The sequence below is a fragment of the Ranitomeya imitator genome, chromosome 9, assembly GCF_032444005.1.
Source record: "Ranitomeya imitator isolate aRanImi1 chromosome 9, aRanImi1.pri, whole genome shotgun sequence".
NCBI lineage: Eukaryota > Metazoa > Chordata > Amphibia > Anura > Dendrobatidae > Ranitomeya > Ranitomeya imitator.
In genome coordinates, this window is record NC_091290.1 from 65,859,734 (window position 1) to 65,879,282 (window position 19,549).

At 43.3% G+C, this 19,549-nt stretch overlaps 1 protein-coding gene across 2 annotated transcripts in view; it reads right to left on the reverse strand.

Annotated features, from left to right (window-relative positions):
* SLC5A12 (solute carrier family 5 member 12) overlaps positions 1-19,549 on the reverse strand; it is a 173,536-nt gene that overhangs the window by 131,912 nt on the left and 22,075 nt on the right. For both annotated transcript variants that reach the window (XM_069738367.1, XM_069738366.1), the window contains exon 3: positions 17,232-17,283. In XM_069738367.1, coding sequence (XP_069594468.1) covers positions 17,232-17,283 — 52 coding nt within the window. The remainder of the gene's footprint in view (positions 1-17,231; positions 17,284-19,549) is intronic.

Genomic DNA, 19,549 nt, shown 5'->3' on the forward strand with positions numbered 1-19,549 from the left:
CTGGGCTGTCTGCAGGTACACCAAATTTTTATGGTCTGTGAAGACTTGGAAGGGAAAACGTGCACCCTCCAAGAGATGTCTCCACTCTGAGAAAGCCAACTTCATGGCTAGCAACTCCCTGTCCCCGATGGAATAATTCCTCTCTGCTGGTGAGAAGGTCTTGGAGAAAAAGAAGCAAGGATGCTTCCGACCTTGAGCATCCTTTTGGAAGAGGACTGCTACAGCACCAACAGAAGAGGCATCCACCTCCATGATAAATGGCTTATCAACATCGGGGCGATGTAGGATGGGAGCGCTAGCGAAGTGTGACTTTATAGAGTTAAAGGCCTTGGAGACCTCCTCAGACCACAATTTGGGATTCGCCTCCTTCTTGGTGAGGGCAACCAAGGGAGCTACCAAAGTTGAGAAGTGCGGAATGAACTGGCGATAATAATTAATGAACCCCATAAAGCGCTGCACCGCTTTAAGAGAATGGGGTTCCTGCCAGTCCATCACAGCCTGTAGTTTGGCAGGATCCATAGCCAATCCCTGGGCAGAGATGATGTAGCCTAGGAAAGGTAAGGACTCCTGCTCAAACATACACTTCTCCAACTTGGCATAGAGGGAGTTTGCCCGTAGGAGGTCGAAGACTTTGCAAACATCTCTCCGATGGGAGTCAATATCTGGAGAGTAGATGAGAATATCATCCAGATAGACTACGACCGAGGTGGAAAGCATATCCCGGAAGATATCGTTCACAAAGTCTTGGAAAACGGCTGGGGCATTACAGAGCCCGAAGGGCATCACCAGATATTCATAGTGCCCATCCCTGGTGTTAAAAGCCGTCTTCCATTCGTCACCCTCACGGATGCGAATCAGGTTGTAAGCACCCCGCAGATCTAATTTAGTAAATACCCTTGCTCCCCGAAGCCTATCGAAGAGCTCAGATATCAAGGGCAAAGGATACTTGTTCTTAACGGTGATGGCGTTAAGACCCCTGTAGTCTATGCATGGACGCAATTCTCCATTCTTCTTCTGCACGAAGAAGAACCCTGCCCCAGCAGGTGACACTGACTTCCTAATGAATCCTCTTGCCAGATTTTCCTGGATGTACTGTGACATTGCCTCCGTCTCCGGGAGAGATAGCGGATAGACTCGACCCCGGGGAGGCTCAGCACCAGGCAAGAGATCAATAGGACAGTCATAGGGGCGATGGGGTGGAAGGATCTCTGCCGCCTTTTTGGAGAACACGTCTGCATAAGACCAATACTGCTTGGGGAGAGAGGAAAGATCTGCGGGTACCTCTGTAGTGGCAACCTGAACGCACTCCCTCTGACACCTACCCCCACAAGATTCGCCCCATCCCAGGATTCTGCCAGAGGACCACTCGATATGAGGAGAGTGGTACCGTAGCCAAGGTATTCCCAACAGGACCTCATCAATTCCCTCAGGAATGACGAGCAGAGATATAATCTCCTGATGAGATGGCGACATGGACAGAGTAAAAGGGATGGTCTGGTGTGTTATCTGTGAGGGCAGTGCCGACCCATTCACCACTCGTACCGTTACTGGTTGAGCTGGCATAACCAGGGGTATTGCGTGACGTTGGGCGAAGGCAGAAGACATAAAATTGCCCTCCGCCCCAGAATCCACGCAGAGCTCTACCGAGTGGGAGAATGAGCCTATAGTAATTGTCCCCTTAAAGGACAATTTAGAGGCAAACGTCGCCGTTTTTAGTGCACCTCCACCTACTACCACGAAACGCTGACGTTTCCTCGATCGCTGAGAACATCTGGTGGCTAGATGTCCTGACTGCTGGCAAACATGACAGACCTTGAGTGCACAAGCAGTCCAGGACTTAGATCCCGCTTGTGACACTTCCCTGGCCTCATGTGACTCAGGAACCAGGACCGGAGATTCCAGAGGTTTGGCGAAGGTAGGAGCCAGCCGAAACCTCTGCCTACACTGGGCTCGCTCTAACCTCCGCTCGTTAAAACGGAGGTCAATTCGAGTGGAGACAGTTATTAACTCCTCCAGTGTGGCAGGAATCTCCCTAGTGGCCAGAGCGTCCTTAACGTGGTCAGCCAGGCCCCTCCAAAATATGGGGATAAAAGCTTTATCCGACCAATCCAGCTCAGAAGCTAAAGTGCGGAATTGGACGGCGAATTGACTGACCAAGGACTCACCCTGAGTTAATGCCAGCAGTTGGAGCGCCGTATCATGGGTGACTTGAGGTCCTAAAAAGACCTGTTTCAGAGTGCTCAGAAACAGCGGGCACTCTGCACCACATGATCGCCACGCTCCCACAGCGGCGTAGCCCATTCCAACGGCCTGTCCGACAAGAGAGACACTATAAATCCCACCTTAGCCCGCTCTGTGGGAAAACGTGCAGCCAGGAGCTCGAGGTGAATAGAGCACTGACTCACAAATCCCCTACAAAACTTGCTATCACCAGAAAATTTTTCTGGCAGCGGGAGGCGAGAAAATGTCAGAGCAGGGGTGGCAATGGACAGGGTTGCTGCAGCCACGCTAGTAGCCTGTACAGCAACCGCGGTAACATCCACAGCTGAGGTTGCGCTCTCAAGAGCCGCCAACCTACCCTCCAGCTGCTGGATATACCGCAAGGATTGCTGTTTGTCCATCATTACTAGCCAGACCCTGGCGCTAGTGTAATGTTAGGGCTAGCGGAACGCACCAAATATTAAGACAGATAGAGTATGGTGCGTTCGCAGCCCGGGGTCCACCGTGCAGAGATGGAACCTGCTGCCAAGTAACGACGGACTATATGGCGGTACTCATAAGTATACACACATGGGTCAAACTTCACCCAACGTGAAGGAAGCGATCCTGTTGCGTCACAGGACCGCGGTACCGCACATAGAGCGCGAGCAAGTAGTCAGCGAACTCAACCCCAACTAGGATTGAAGTCCGATTAGACCCTTGCTGGCATAACACCGCAACTGGGTGTGTAAGGAAATTAAATAATGATTTTAAGGCACAAGAGTGCATGCGGTGCCGCACTGACGAACGCCACTAACCACCCAGGCTTGGGTAAGGAAAGCACAGAGGAAGTGCACGGCGCCGTACTGGCGGTCACAGCAACTGGACGCTGTAATGTGTGATTCGTGCTGTAGGCTAAGTCGGGCGCTAGATAGCAACCATACACCTTCCGCGAACAGACATTCAATAGGGTAGGGGTATCCAAGGACGACTTGCACTCACAACATACACACATTAACAATTGTACACTAGCGCATGGCCGTGCGGTCATGCGCAGTTTATATAGTTGCAGCACAGGAAGTGGCCACAGAAACTTTGCCCTTCCAAGACCTGCCAAGAGGACCAATGGAATGTGCTGCAGAGCCTGAGCACATGATCCTCGATCTCCAATGGGAGATCTTGCCCTGGGCATGCTCAGTGTGTGCAGACAAGGACTTAGTCCCAGAGAAGTCCGCTCGCTGCTGACCTGCACTGACTTTAATGGCAGAAGCTGAAGAAGCAGCAGTAACTCTCTGTACAGCGTGAGACTGAGCAAGACGCTGGGACCGACGTCCCTGCTGAGCAGACTCCACTGCGGCTGGATAAGAATGGGAGACCACAGCGGAGATGGCTCGAGATTCCCCCTGTGCAGAAACGGGAACTCGAGACCTAACACCAGGTCTGTGACTCAGAGACAACTGCATTCCCACCTACAACCACTGGAGGGAACCCAAGAGCAGAATTCACAACAGGGACCCAAGTGATGTTGATTTGCAAGAAAGTGCTCCTCAACCCAGCACAAGCAGTAAATTGACACTTCTCACATTGGCCCACATGGCTGAGTATAACTTGCGTATCCTAAAAAGGGACCCCCACATTATCAAAATGATGACCGATGACAATTACTGGTTGGCCTGCCCCTGGATCCATGATATAAAGGAAAATTACAAAATATTATGCCACATGAGAACCTTGAGAAAATATTGGCTACCAAACAAGCAACTCTTGTAGACCACTTGGTTCAGGCATTCCCAGCACACAGCGGCGGTGATGGTTCTCACACGAGTCGTAGAGGGCAACATGGCAGAGGTGTTATAGGTGCACAAATCTGAAGTGGTGTTGGACAAAGGGGTGTTATGACCAGGTTGTGGAGTGATTTCGCAATGACCACTGACACAACAGGTACTGATGCATCGATTCAAAGTGACAGGAGACAGCATTTGTCCAGTATGGTTACGAACTACTTTTCCTCCCTTAACGATGTTCTCCCTCACAGGTCATTCCTCTTTGATTACTGTGCATCTAAAATAGACACCTGGCCTGAATTGGCAGAATATGCATTACAAGAACTCGCTTGCCCTGCTTCTAGTGTGCTATCAGAAAGAGTCTTCAGTGCTGCTGGTTCAATACTGACCAAAAAAAGGACACATCTGGCTACCCAGAATGTTGATGATCTAACCTTCATTAAAATGAACCAATCATGGATTTCAAATTATTTTGCCCCACCTTCTCCTGCTGACACATAGCTTGCCTGAAAACTGTCTTGCTTTTGGCTTCCTCTTACTGACTTCTCCAATTCCTCCATTTGCAGCTGCTGAATGTCCACCATAGGCCATTTTTATACCTCCCTAAATGGGCTGACTCCCCCCACAGGGCCATGGTCACCACCTGGCGCAAGCCCCCGTGTGAGTGCCGTTTGCCTGGACAGGTGGGTGTGCCCTCTCTTGGGCAACGGCACTGGCACAGGGTCCCTCATAGTACAATGAAGTGTCTCTGATGGTGGTGGTGCACAACCAATATCAGACACACCGTCGTAATATGAGGGGCCCTGTGCCAGTACCACCACCCACGATAGAATGTTACCCCCCAGCTCGAACAGTGCTCTACCACTTGCAATACTTTTTTTAGGAAGGAAAGGGATGGTAAGAATGACAGAAATAAGGTAATTAACCTCTCATCACATATACTCACGGTTTCACAAATTGAGGTCTTGGAAAAAGGGCTGACTTTTTCTCCATCCTGTTCCCTAGATCTATTTTTAGCTACCAAGGATATACATTAGTTCGCCCGTAAAGTGCTGCTCAAAAAATTCCATTATAAAAACATTCTACCTACTAATAGTAGCACTGAAGGAGAACAAGAAGCCCTGGAGGCTTTGGTATCCTTGATGGAACAAAATGAGAATGTATCGGAGGTAAGCAACTTTCCCTGCGATTTATTTAAAAAGCCAAAAAACTTTCCCCCATTAAATGTCTGTCCAGCAGTTGAATTTTTTACAAAAATGGTGTCAAATGATATTGAGAAATTGGCTACCAACAAACATAAAAGATTCAACCTGACATTTAACCAACAAAAAGCTTTGAGAGAAATGCAGGGGTGGGAGGACGTTGTTTTTAAAGCAGCGGATAAAGGTGGCAACCTGGTGATATGGCCGTGTGAGCAGTATGAGACACAGGCTTATAAATTACTAAATGATATTAATTGTTACCGTAGGTTGCCATCCAGCCCGCTTCCAACATACCAGGCGGAATTGATTACCATCTTGGAGGAGGCAGTATATGAAGGCGCCATTCCAAAACAGGTATTAGAAACTGTCAGTAAATTGGAGCCTAAATTACCCACTTTCTATATAATACCTAAGATTCACAAAGATCCAGTAATTCCCCCCGGTAGACCCATAGTGGCAGGCAATGACGGATTGTGTGAAATTATCTGTGACACTCTTGACTTTTTTCTGAAACCTTTGGTCACTAGCTTACCATCATATATCAGGGACACCACGTCTGCATTGCAAAGATTAGACAATATGCATTTGACGGAGAATATGGTCATGGTCACAGCAGACGTGGAGTCCCTGTATACGTCTATTAGACATAAGGATGGGATAGCAGCAACCTCATGGTTCCTCAGGATGAGTAGCTTGGATGCACGGTTGGTGGACCTCCTCATTTGCCTTCTGGAATTCATCTTGACCCACAATTGTTTTTTGTTCAATAAAAAATCTTTCTGCAGAAACAAGGGACTGCAATGGGGGCGTCTTGTGCGCCCTCATATGCAAATTTGTTTTTAGGAGCGTGGGAAAGGGAGATCTTCTCGAGTAATCCGATCCAGGGCACAGAGAACATACATCATTGGATGAGATACATCGATGATGTGTGGTTCATCTGGGAAGGCCCTAGGAGTGATCTAGATCTACTCATGACCCGGTTAAACATCAATGAACAGAACATCAAATTGACTTATAAAGTGGGAAGAGAATTGGAATTCTTGGATATATTAATCAAAACAGCACCAAGTGGCAATTTGACCACTGAGGTCTATAGAAAACCTACAGCAACGAACATGTTGCTGCATGCAACATCTTTACATCCTAAATCCACCATAAGAGGAATACCCACGGGTCAATTCCTAAGATTAAAAAGAATATGTTCAGATGACTACTCCTTTGAGGATCAAGCTAAAACAATGAGACAGAGGTTTCGAGATAGGGGCTATAACAAAACTATAATAAGTGACGGTTATCATCGGGCCAGACACACTCCTAGGAATGAATTATTATACAGAAACAAACCTAATGTAGAAGAAAAAGGAGGGCCCATACGTCTAGTTACTACTTTCAACAGTCAATGGACAGAGTTCAGGGAGATCATTAATAAACATTGGCCCATCTTGTTGTCGGACACTACCCTTAAAAAATGTCTGCCAGAAAAGCCGCTGATTACGGCACGAAGATCACAAAATTTGAAAGATCTTTTGGTCCATAGCCACTATGAGCCAGCAGAGAAAAAGAATCACACTTGGTTAGAGACAAAAGGGTGTTTCCCATGCGGACATTGCAAAGGATGTACAAATGTTCTGAAAAGTAAAGAATTTGTTAATGCCGCTGGAAGTCGCTCCTATACCATCAGACACTATATTACTTGTTCAACAAAAGGAGTGATATATAGTGCACAATGTCCATGTGGAAAACTTTATATAGGTCTCACAACTCGCGAACTACGCATACGTGTGCGTGAACATGGACTGGAAACTGGAAATGGCTGGAAACCAGGGATTCAAGCTTCAAACCAGGGATTCAAGCTTCAGGAGGCTAATTTGCATATTCCAGGTGCCTTCTGGGAGAAGCGAAGTCTCCCTAAGCTAGAAGATCGTTGGGTACAGCCGGGACCAGCTGCTTCGAAAGCATCACCAAACCGAATTTTTACCTGTAGGACATTATTGCAAGAGAGCTTGGCTGAGTAGATTACACAAGAAGGAAAACACACAGCAAGTCAGCAGGATCTAGGAGCAACATGGCAGATGTGACAACCTACATGGTGAGCTGCAGCATGTGCTACATGATCACAGATCGACCAGAAGAAGAATCCAATTTCACCTGTCAGAAGTGTAGACTAGTGGCCCTTTTAGAAGAAAAGGTGCGGGGTCTGGAAGAAAGAATAGCAACTTTGAAACTCATCAAAGAGAATGAAGACTTTCTAGACAGAACAGAAGCATCTCTACTGGTCACAGAAGGTGCAAAAAGTGTCAGAGAACCTCCAAAAGCAGATGAGTGGAAGCATGTGACCAAAAGAAGCAAGAAGACCATGGAGAAATCACCAACCACACAACTGAAGAACCGATATCAAATCTTTGTAGAGGATGAAGATGGCACACCTAAGAATGAAGCAATACCAGCAAGCAAAAAAGAAAAGGGCACACAGCAACAAGTGACAGCAAAAAGTACAGCCAAGAAGCAACGAAGAGTGGTGGTGGTGGGAGACTCACTACTGAGAGGCACAGAAGCAGCCATCTGCAGACCGGACATAACTGCAAGAGAAGTATGCTGCCTTCCAGGTGCGATGATCAAGGATGTGACCGATAGGATACCAAAGCTCTTCAGCTCCAAGGACGTCCACCCATTTCTTCTGATACATGTTGGCACCAATGACACGGCAAGGAAGGACCTACCGACAATCTGCAAGGACTTTGAAGAGTTGGGGAAGAAAGTAAAGGAACTGGATGCACAGGTAGTTTTTTCTTCTATCCTTCCAGTAGATGGGCATGGCACCAGGAGATGGAACAGGATCCTTGATGCAAACAACTGGCTAAGACGATGGTGCAGACAACAAGGATTTGGATTCCTGGACCACGGTGTGAATTACTGGTATGATGGACTCCTCGCCAGAGACGGACTACACCTCAACAAACCTGGGAAACACACATTCGCCAGAAGACTCGCTACACTCATCAGGAGGGCGTTAAACTAGAAGAAGAGGGGACGGGAAGAAAAACATTAGACTCGAACAAAGACGACCCAGGAAAACATACTCAGAAGGGAGGTAAGAACATTTCTAAAACAATCCACAGTGAGGAGATTGGAACAAAACAAAATCCTCTAAACTGCATGCTCGCAAACGCCAGAAGCCTGACAAACAAGATGGAAGAACTAGAAGCAGAAATATCTACAGGTAACTTTGACATAGTGGGAATAACCGAGACATGGTTAGATGAAAGCTATGACTGGGCAGTTAACTTACAGGGTTACAGTCTGTTTAGAAAGGATCGTAAAAATCGGAGAGGAGGAGGGGTTTGTCTCTATGTAAAGTCTTGTCTAAAGTCCACTTTAAGGGAGGATATTAGCGAAGGGAATGAGGATGTCGAGTCCATATGGGTTGAAATTCATGGAGGGAAAAATGGTAACAAAATTCTCATTGGGGTCTGTTACAAACCCCCAAATATAACAGAAAGCATGGAAAGTCTACTTCTAAAGCAGATAGATGAAGCTGCAACCCATAATGAGGTCCTGGTTATGGGGGACTTTAACTACCCGGATATTAACTGGGAAACAGAAACCTGTGAAACCCATAAAGGCAACAGGTTTCTGCTAATAACCAAGAAAAATTATCTTTCACAATTGGTGCAGAATCCAACCAGAGGAGCAGCACTTTTAGACCTAATACTATCTAATAGACCTGACAGAATAACAAATCTGCAGGTGGTTGGGCATTTAGGAAATAGCGACCACAATATTGTGCAGTTTCACCTGTCTTTCACTAGGGGGACTTGTCAGGGAGTCACAAAAACATTGAACTTTAGGAAGGCAAAGTTTGAACAGCTTAGAGATGCCCTTAATCTGGTAGACTGGGACAATATCCTCAGAAATGAGAATACAGATAATAAATGGGAAATGTTTAAGAACATCCTAAATAGGCAGTGTAAGCGGTTTATACCTTGTGGGAATAAAAGGACTAGAAATAGGAAAAACCCAATGTGGCTAAACAAAGAAGTAAGACAGGCAATTAACAGTAAAAAGAAAGCATTTGCACTACTAAAGCAGGATGGCACCATTGAAGCTCTAAAAAACTATAGGGAGAAAAATACTTTATCTAAAAAACTAATTAAAGCTGCCAAAAAGGAAACAGAGAAGCACATTGCTAAGGAGAGTAAAACTAATCCCAAACTGTTCTTCAACTATATCAATAGTAAAAGAATAAAAACTGAAAATGTAGGCCCCTTAAAAAATAGTGAGGAAAGAATGGTTGTAGATGACGAGGAAAAAGCTAACATATTAAACACCTTCTTCTCCACGGTATTCACGGTGGAAAATGAAATGCTAGGTGAAATCCCAAGAAACAATGAAAACCCTATATTAAGAGTCACCAATCTAACCCAAGAAGAGGTGCGAAACCGGCTAAATAAGATTAAAATAGATAAATCTCCGGGTCCGGATGGCATACACCCACGAGTACTAAGAGAACTAAGTAATGTAATAGATAAACCATTATTTCTTATTTTTAGTGACTCTATAGCGACAGGGTCTGTTCCGCAGGACTGGCGCATAGCAAATGTGGTGCCAATATTCAAAAAGGGCTCTAAAAGTGAACCTGGAAATTATAGGCCAGTAAGTCTAACCTCTATTGTTGGTAAAATATTTGAAGGGTTTCTGAGGGATGTTATTCTGGATTATCTCAATGAGAATAACTGTTTAACTCCATATCAGCATGGGTTTATGAGAAATCGCTCCTGTCAAACCAATCTAATCAGTTTTTATGAAGAGGTAAGCTATAGACTGGACCACGGTGAGTCATTGGACGTGGTATATCTCGATTTTTCCAAAGCGTTTGATACCGTGCCGCACAAGAGGTTGGTACACAAAATGAGAATGCTTGGTCTGGGGGAAAATGTGTGTAAATGGGTTAGTAACTGGCTTAGTGATAGAAAGCAGAGGGTGGTTATAAATGGTATAGTCTCTAACTGGGTCGCTGTGACCAGTGGGGTACCGCAGGGGTCAGTATTGGGACCTGTTCTCTTCAACATATTCATTAATGATCTGGTAGAAGGTTTACACAGTAAAATATCGATATTTGCAGATGATACAAAACTATGTAAAGCAGTTAATACAAGAGAAGATAGTATTCTGCTACAGATGGATCTGGATAAGTTGGAAACTTGGGCTGAAAGGTGGCAGATGAGGTTTAACAATGATAAATGTAAGGTTATACACATGGGAAGAGGGAATCAATATCACCATTACACACTGAACGGGAAACCACTGGGTAAATCTGACAGGGAGAAGGACTTGGGGATCCTAGTTAATGATAAACTTACCTGCAGCAGCCAGTGCCAGGCAGCAGCTGCCAAGGCAAACAGGATCATGGGGTGCATTAAAAGAGGTCTGGATACACATGATGAGAGCATTATACTGCCTCTGTACAAATCCCTAGTTAGACCGCACATGGAGTACTGTGTCCAGTTTTGGGCACCGGTGCTCAGGAAGGATATAATGGAACTAGAGAGAGTACAAAGGAGGGCAACAAAATTAATAAAGGGGATGGGAGAACTACAATACCCAGATAGATTAGCGAAATTAGGATTATTTAGTCTAGAAAAAAGACGACTGAGGGGCGATCTAATAACCATGTATAAGTATATAAGGGGACAATACAAATATCTCGCTGAGGATCTGTTTATACCAAGGAAGGTGACGGGCACAAGGGGGCATTCTTTGCGTCTGGAGGAGAGAAGGTTTTTCCACCAACATAGAAGAGGATTCTTTACTGTTAGGGCAGTGAGAATCTGGAATTGCTTGCCTGAGGAGGTGGTGATGGCGAACTCAGTCGAGGGGTTCAAGAGAGGCCTGGATGTCTTCCTGGAGCAGAACAATATTGTATCATACAATTATTAGGTTCTGTAGAAGGACGTAGATCTGGGGATTTATTATGATGGAATATAGGCTGAACTGGATGGACAAATGTCTTTTTTCGGCCTTACTAACTATGTTACTATGTTACTATGTAACATGTCAGAGATATTGACAAATCAAAGATGTGCCAAGATCCGACCAAGTTGAAAACGATACCTCGCCACTTTTTTCAAAATCATGGTAGTGACTCAAGTCTTCTGAAGGTCAAAGGAATTGATGCCATTAAGATGGGCCCAAGGGGAGGAGATTTAGCTAAAAATTTAGCAAAGCTAGAATGTAAATGGATCTTCAGACTGGGCACGATGGCCCAGGAGGGACTTAACGAGAGTTTTGGGTTTAGTGCCTTTTTATAATATCTCTATACTGCCTGATCGATATTTCTCTTTATATATATATATATATATTTTTTAGGGGTAGAGGGAAAATGTACAGTTTTTAAGCTTTGTATATTATATGTATTAAATTTGTTTTTTTTTGTTTAGTTTATATAGGACTTATAGCTGTTGCATATCCATGATTGTACCAGAAGCTCACTATCTTGGATATAAATACTACAAGAGTGAAAAATATAAATGGGACTACTAATGAAGAGTTGCCAGAAGACTTGGGAAATTCTGCAATGTATCAAATCTATGTTGTGTTATTATTAATTTTTTGTCTGCTTTATATTACTATATTATAATAATTATTATCAATTTTAATAGAGATGTATTTATCTGTATATTTATATGTTATTCTATTCACTTTGTTTATAATTCACCGGTAATGAAATGATATTACTTTTATCATGAAAAATATAATTTGTTTCAAAAATATTTAATGTAATATATATTATTTGGAAAAAAGTGGTTTATTGTATATTTATGGAATGTCTTTAAATTTTTGTAATCGTATTAGTATAATATGGGTAGTTTGAATAATGCACATAATCTTTTTATCACAAATTTTGATATAGATATAATTAGCAGGCACTAGACACTTTAAATCAAACAAAAATTGACCATTAATTTTCAATTAATATTTGTAATATCTGGCATAAGTCACTTTATAAGGACATACAATACACGTCACTTTAGTAAGTAATATTGTTGTTTCAATATACCCATAAGCATTTTTCATATTCCTTATTTTATTTGATAGTCCCGTTATAACCTTTGCCTGCACAGTGCGCACTGTTTCGGATCCTCCCGACCAATGACTCGGATCTCCTCGGCGTCCAGGGTTAGCGTGCAGACATGAAAGCCGTTACCATGGCTCCATGAATGCGCCGCTACCCGCAGTCCGAGAGTGATGAGTCACTTACGTATGGCGGGGGAACGATCCGGTGCGCCGAAATTACCAGGCGCAAGAGTTTTGCATAGTTCAGCTGCTCAATGCTTCATTGGATGAGCACAGTATATAAGCCCGGCTTTTCCTCTACCCCGACACGCCCCCTGAAGAAGTGTGGGCGAAACGCGCGTCGGGGTAGAGGGACCTGACACTCCATCTTACACTTAGCAGTAAGTACTGTGTTCGCTCACTGTCGCTGTGCTATCATACTAGGCATTATAAATCCGAATATAGGAATATTATATGTGCCCTATTGAAAGTTAGAACCGCAGCAACAGTCAATCTTGTGCTCCACTTAGCGGACAAGGGAGGGGAATACATGTGCAGCATTGTGTACTCTTGTGGATACCACATGATATCGGAGATAGCTTTTGTTTTCCCAGAGTCCAGCATAAGGTTTTTTGAACATATTGCTATATTTATGCTTTGTGTTTTTTTGATTGGAGTAGTCTTTTGGGTCCCTCACATCTGAGATACCTGGTTGCTGTATTTTGCTTTGGTTTTTTTGATGTATATGTATTTATAATTTTTGTTTTTCTTTGTTTGTTTAATAAAATGATTTTATTGGGCTAAATAGTATTGTTGTGCTTTTCTATGTTACCGCTGTTTTCAGCTATGGGTGACACGGACGGAATAGATAGTTACTTCTCCCTGCTCCACCACTGTGTAGTCTGTGCTGTTAAATCCTTCAATGGTACTGCCAATACAAATTTGTTGAAATGATAGATGATAGTTAAAATATACAGGGGCCCTTGCCTCCATTTAGACCAGTTAATACTTTGCGCTTACTACCACTGTCTGCTACTCAGCAGAGGAGCCCACCATAGTACCTAGCTATGCCACCTGTTTATTTATTAACTATTTTTTGGCAGACATTTTGCCCACTTTATTAATTTGGCCTACCAACTGTGTCTGCCACTCATTACAGTTGTCCTCCACTGAACAAAGCAATGCCGCCTGTTTAGTCCTATTACCATTTTTTAACTGCATTTAGCCCACTTTAGTACTTGGGCCTACTAACTGTGTCTGCCACTCATTACAGTTGTCCTCCACTGAACAAAGCATTGCCGCCTGTTTAGTCCTGTTACCAATTTTGAACTGCATTTAGCCTACTTTATTATTTGGGCCTACTAACTGTGTCTGCCACTCATTACAGTTGTCCTCCACTGAACAAAGCAATGCCGCCTGTTTAGTCCTGTTGCCATTTTTTAACTGCATTTAGCCCACTTTCTTATTTGGGCCTACTAACTGTATCTGCCACTCATTACAGTTGTCCTCCACTGAACAAAGCAATGCCGCCTGTTTAGTCCTGTTACCAATTTTTAATTGCATTTAGCCTACTTTATTATTTGGGCCTACTAACTGTGTTTCCTCCTCATCCTGCCCATTGCCCAGCCACTGCTAGATGAGTCTGCTGGTACATTGACCCAGACCACTTCATTCCCCTTGCACTCTACACAGCCTGAATCTGACCCTGCTGAAAGTCAGGTTCCCCTTCCCGCATACTATACCACCTTACACGGGGACAAAGAGGAAGGTGCAGATGAAAGTGCAGGTTCCTTCATCAGGTGGGGGCATACTCATTGGCGACGTCACTGGCAAAGGGCCCCTCATAGTACGCAAAAGTGTCACTGGCAGTGGGAGGCACCACCCGCCGTCAAACACACCGCCGTACTATGAGGGGCCCTGTGCCAGTGCCAGCGAGTAGGCCCCCCTGCTTGCTCAGGATCACAGCACTTGCAAAGTTGAAATACTTACCTCTCCGTGCTCCACTGCCGTGACATATTCAGCGTTTCCTGGGCCCACGAAAATCTTGAGCCAGCCCTACCCCCCCACAACTTTAGCCAAATGACCCCCAGTTTTCAATGCCTAACTATTATTATAAAGCAAATTAAGATTGACAAGCTTAAGTAATAAGAATTGATGTTTTTGCATTAAAATGGGCACTGTAGGTGTTTTCCTGTCCTCCACTCACTGCCGACTTTGATTCCCCATTGACTTGCATTGGGTTTCATGTTTCAGTCGGCCCCCGACTTTTCGCAATAATCGGACGATTTCAGCCGACCCGACTTTTGATAAAGTCGGGTTTCGCGAAACCCGACTCGATCCGAAAAAAGGAAAAGTCGCTCAACTCTACTTAATATCTGTCCCCAGCATAAACCAAACACAACAACATTTTCTTGGCTGTATAATCACCGAGGACAGGCTTATCAACAAGTGTACTTTGTCAACAATACAGGTGCAATATAACATCTTTATGTTGCATGCTAGAGATATATAACCTGGATTGCTACTTTGCGAGCTATGTCACATGAGGTAAATATCCATCTTGTGTTTTCTGATTTTTGAGCAATTGTTTTTCTGAATTGTCTCTTGTATATGATATAAGTGGTAGCCTTGTTGCTTTGCATTCACAAAATCAAAAGTCATTAGTAATATAGTAACATAGTATGGCCGAAAAAAGACATTTGTCCATCCAGTTCAGCCTATATTCCATCATAATAAATCCCCAGATCTACGTCCTTCTACAGAACCTAATAATTGTATGATACAATATTGTTCTGCTCCAGGAAGACATCCAGGCCTCTCTTGAACCCCTCGACTGAGTTCGCCATCACCACCTCCTCAGGCAAGCAATTCCAGATTCTCACTGCCCTAACAGTAAAGAATCCTCTTCTATGTTGGTGGAAAAACCTTCTCTCCTCCAGACGCAAAGAATGCCCCCTTGTGCCCGTTACCTTCCTTGGTATAAACAGATCCTCAGCGAGATATTTGTATTGTCCCCTTATATACTTATACATGGTTATTAGATCGCCCCTCAGTCGTCTTTTTTCTAGACTAAATAATCCTAATTTCGCTAATCTATCTGGGTATTGTAGTTCTCCCATCACCTTTATTAATTTTGTTGCCCTCCTTTGTACTCTCTCTAGTTCCATTATATCCTTCCTGAGCACCGGTGCCCAAAACTGGACACAGTACTCCATGTGCGGTCTAACTAGGGATTTGTACAGAGGCAGTATAATGCTCTCATCATGTGTATCCAGACCTCTTTTAATGCACCCCATGATCCTGTTTGCCTTGGCAGCTGCTGCCTGGAACTGGCTGCTCCAGGTAAGTTTATCATTAACTAGGATCCCCAAGTCCTTCTCCCTGTCAGATTTACCCAGTGGTTTCCCATTCAGTGTGTAATGGTGATATTGATTCCTTCTTCCCATGTGTATAACCTTACATTTATCATTGTTAAACCTCATCTGCCACAGAACAATTATTAGGTTCTGTAGAAGGACGTAGATCTGGGGATTTATTATGATGGAATATAGGCTGAACTGGATGGACTTACTAACTATGTTACTATGTTACTATGTAACATTAGCATGACTTGGCTTTATTAGAAAAAGGTCCTTGCATACATGGGACTTTTACACTTAGAAGTGGATGTACTTAAGCAGACAAAAAATAATTTTGACATGATAGTCTGAGAATCCCAATCTGACGAATGAATTCTATCACATTTCTTTGGAACTGAATATCTGTCTGTCCAGGTAGTAGTCTCTGAACACATGGACTGGTAATAAGAGGGAATAATTACATCTATGATTAATGATCGTGATGAAGACAAGAATGATTCGTTTTAGAATCACCTTATGGGAAGGACACAGGTCAAGATCCCATATGTAACAGCTTGGAGGCGGATAATTAGGAATAATGATGGTTCCAAATTGGACTTGCGGTGTTTTACCTTATGGCAGGCAGCTTGTAATAGAGGGATATTAATCTTACAGAGTTGACATGTTTATTGAATAAGCAACTACATTTTGAAAGAAACTTACCTACTACTTTACCTGTTATAATAAGACTTTGAAAAAATAGTTATTTTAGCTCCCTTTTAACCTTTTCCTTCAGCAGCCAGTTTTTTTTTTTTTTGAGCTTTCAATTTTTCCTATCTCTCATCTAAGATTCTTAACTTTTTTTTATTTTCCCATCAACATAGCTGTATGAGGTATTGTTTTAGTGAAATAATTTGTAGTTTTGAAATACACCGTTGGATTGTCTTTATGATGTGCATTCTGCAGTAAAAATTACTAGGCAACCTGAATCTACAAGTTAGTATAATTAAAGTGAAATCGAATATTTTTATTTATTTAAACAATTAAATTAAATTATAGATTAAAAACAAGTTCAAAGATTTTTTTAAAAATAATTTACTTGTATTGCCAAATCTTTTTATTATTATTATTCATTGGACCTTTGTGAGAGCATGTTTTTTTGCACAGTGAGTGGATGTTGATATTACAATTTTAGGGAACAATATGACACTGTGATTGCTTTATATGACAGTTTGGAAGGAAGGTGTGGTGGCTGAAAAAGAAGGGTAATTAGATTTTTTTAAACTGTTCTTTTTTACTTATTTATTTAGTCCCACTATGGGACTTGAACTTCAATTCTTTGATCTTTTGATGACAAACCATCAGCATCCTGTGACAGCATTGCTGGGGAAAGAGGGCCATTGGTGTGCAAAATAGAGCCCCAATATGGCCTTGCACCTTAAATGTAACTTGACATTAGCAATTAGGGCTAGCTTTGGTTGCTACTATTGGAGGCATATGATGAGCCCACTGCATACACCAGCACCCGGCATATAAATCACACATAGACAGACTTATGTAATTTGCAGCACACATATGAAGGACTTAAATAGACTAAATATTTTGTAAAGTCAGACTAATGAGAGCAACCATGGAAGGCTGATAGGTTGACTTACCCTGATTCAAAGCCAATGCTGGTGCATAGACGACCACTCCAGTGTAAAGGATCTAAAAATCAAAATTACAGTACAGATTTTAGATTGGAAATGGGAAACTCAGAATGAAATATTTCACCAGGGAAGAAGTTGTTAAGTTTGTTATCCATGTCTTCAACAATGATTTGATATTGAATCTTGGTACCAAGACTCAGTAAGGCTAGGTTCCCATTGCATTAATGGGACCGTGCTAACGGACAGCGTTGCACAGCGAAATTAACGTCGTGCAACGCGTCCGTTAGTGCGCCCATTAACAGCAATGGGGACGCGCATCTTTAGCGCGTGCCATTTTCGGCATGTGCTAGCGATGTGCCGGAGTTTTGTGGCGCGCCGCGGACGCTGCTTGGGGATCAGGGATCAGGGATCTGCGAGAGCGGGGATGTTTAACGCGTCCCCTTTACAACACATTGCGTTAGCGCAATCCGCTGGGCGCTAAACAGATTGCACTAACGCAATCTGAACCTAGCCTAACAAGACGTTTAATTCAACAGAAGTACAATGGGATAGATTATTGACTTGACTTTCTTAAAACGTGTATTTATAAGATCTACATTACAGAGCTGGCCACTTGACCTTCATTTTTACAAATGTGTTATGGATATGTTGTGGCACCTATTAATATACTGTATATGTATTACAGGTTCTCATCCTGCACTTGTATGTGCAGGCTTCTTCATGGACTACACTGAGTTGCTGTTCTCAAAATGGCTGCTAGCGGAGGGTGAGGTAGGAGTTGGGGGCATGTGACCTGCTGTTGTGAATTCTGTGGCTGAATTCACTCCTGTGGTCACAAGTGGTACTGCAGCTTCTGAGCTTCCTCCCTCAGGTGTTCTGGTGAGCTCGTTAACTGCTTCATTACTTAACTCCGCCTGATGCTGCTATCCTTGCTCCTTGTCAATGTTTCAGTGTTGGATCTGAGCTTCTCCTGATTGTTCCTGTGTCCTGCTGCTCTGTATAGCTAAGTGCTTTTTGCTTTTTTGTTGCTTTTTTTCTGTCCAGCTTGTCTTTTGTTTTGCTGGAAGCTCTGAGACGCAAAGGGTGTACCGCCGTGCCGTTAGTTCGGCACGGTGGGTTTTTTTGCCCCCTTTGCGTGGTTTTGCTTTAGGGTTTTTTGTAGACTGCAAAGTTCGCTTTACTGTCCTCGCTCTGTCCTAGAATATCGGGCCCCACTTTGCTGAATCTATTTCATCCCTACGTTTTGTCTTTTCATCTTACTCACAGTCATTATATGTGGGGGGCTGCCTTTTCCTTTGGGGAATTTCTCTGGGGCAAGTCAGGCCTATTTTTCTATCTTCAGGCTAGCTAGTTTCTTAGGCTGTGCCGAGTTGCCTAGGTAGTTGTTAGGCGCAATCCACAGCCGCTTTTAGTTGTGTTTAGGATAGGATCAGGTGTGCAGTCTACAGAGTTTCCACGTCTCAGAGCTCGTTCTTGTATTTTTGGGTATTTGTCAGATCACTGTGTGCGCTCTGATCGCTAAGCACACTGTGTTTCTGGATTGCCTTCATAACACCTGTCATTAGCTACATAACATTACAAGGAGCCTACTAATGATTCTCAATAGAGGGAAAGAAAAAGTTCTGACATCATTTTTTTTTTTTTTCTGCTCTGTGTTCACTTTTTTTTTTTCCCCTAGACATTTGGGTGATTCTGGACACAGGTGTGGACATGGATATTCAGGGTCTGTGCTCTTCAATGGATAATCTCGTTATAAATGTACAAAAAATTCAAGATACTATTGATCAGAAATCTATGTTAGAACCAAGAATTCCTATTCCTGATTTGTTTTTTGGAGATAGAACTAAGTTTCTAAGTTTCAAAAATAATTGTAAGCTATTTCTGGCCTTGAAACCTCATTCTTCTGGTAATCCTATTCAACAGGTTTTGATTATTATTTCTTTTTTGCGCTGCGACCCTCAAGACTGGGCATTTTCTCTTGCGCCAGGAGACCCTGCATTGAGTAGTGTCGATGCGTTTTTCCTGGCGCTCGGATTGCTGTACGATGAGCCTAATTCAGTGGATCAGGCTGAGAAAAATTTGCTGGCTTTGTGCCAGGGTCAGGATGATATAGAAGTATATTGTCAGAAATTTAGGAAATGGTCAGTACTCACTCAGTGGAATGAATCTGCGCTGGCAGCTTTGTTCAGAAAGGGTCTCTCTGAGGCTCTTAAGGATGTCATGGTGGGATTTCCTATGCCTGCTGGTTTGAATGAGTCTTTGTCTTTGGCCATTCAGATCGGTCGACGCTTGCGCGAGCGTAAATCTGTGCACCATTTGGCGGT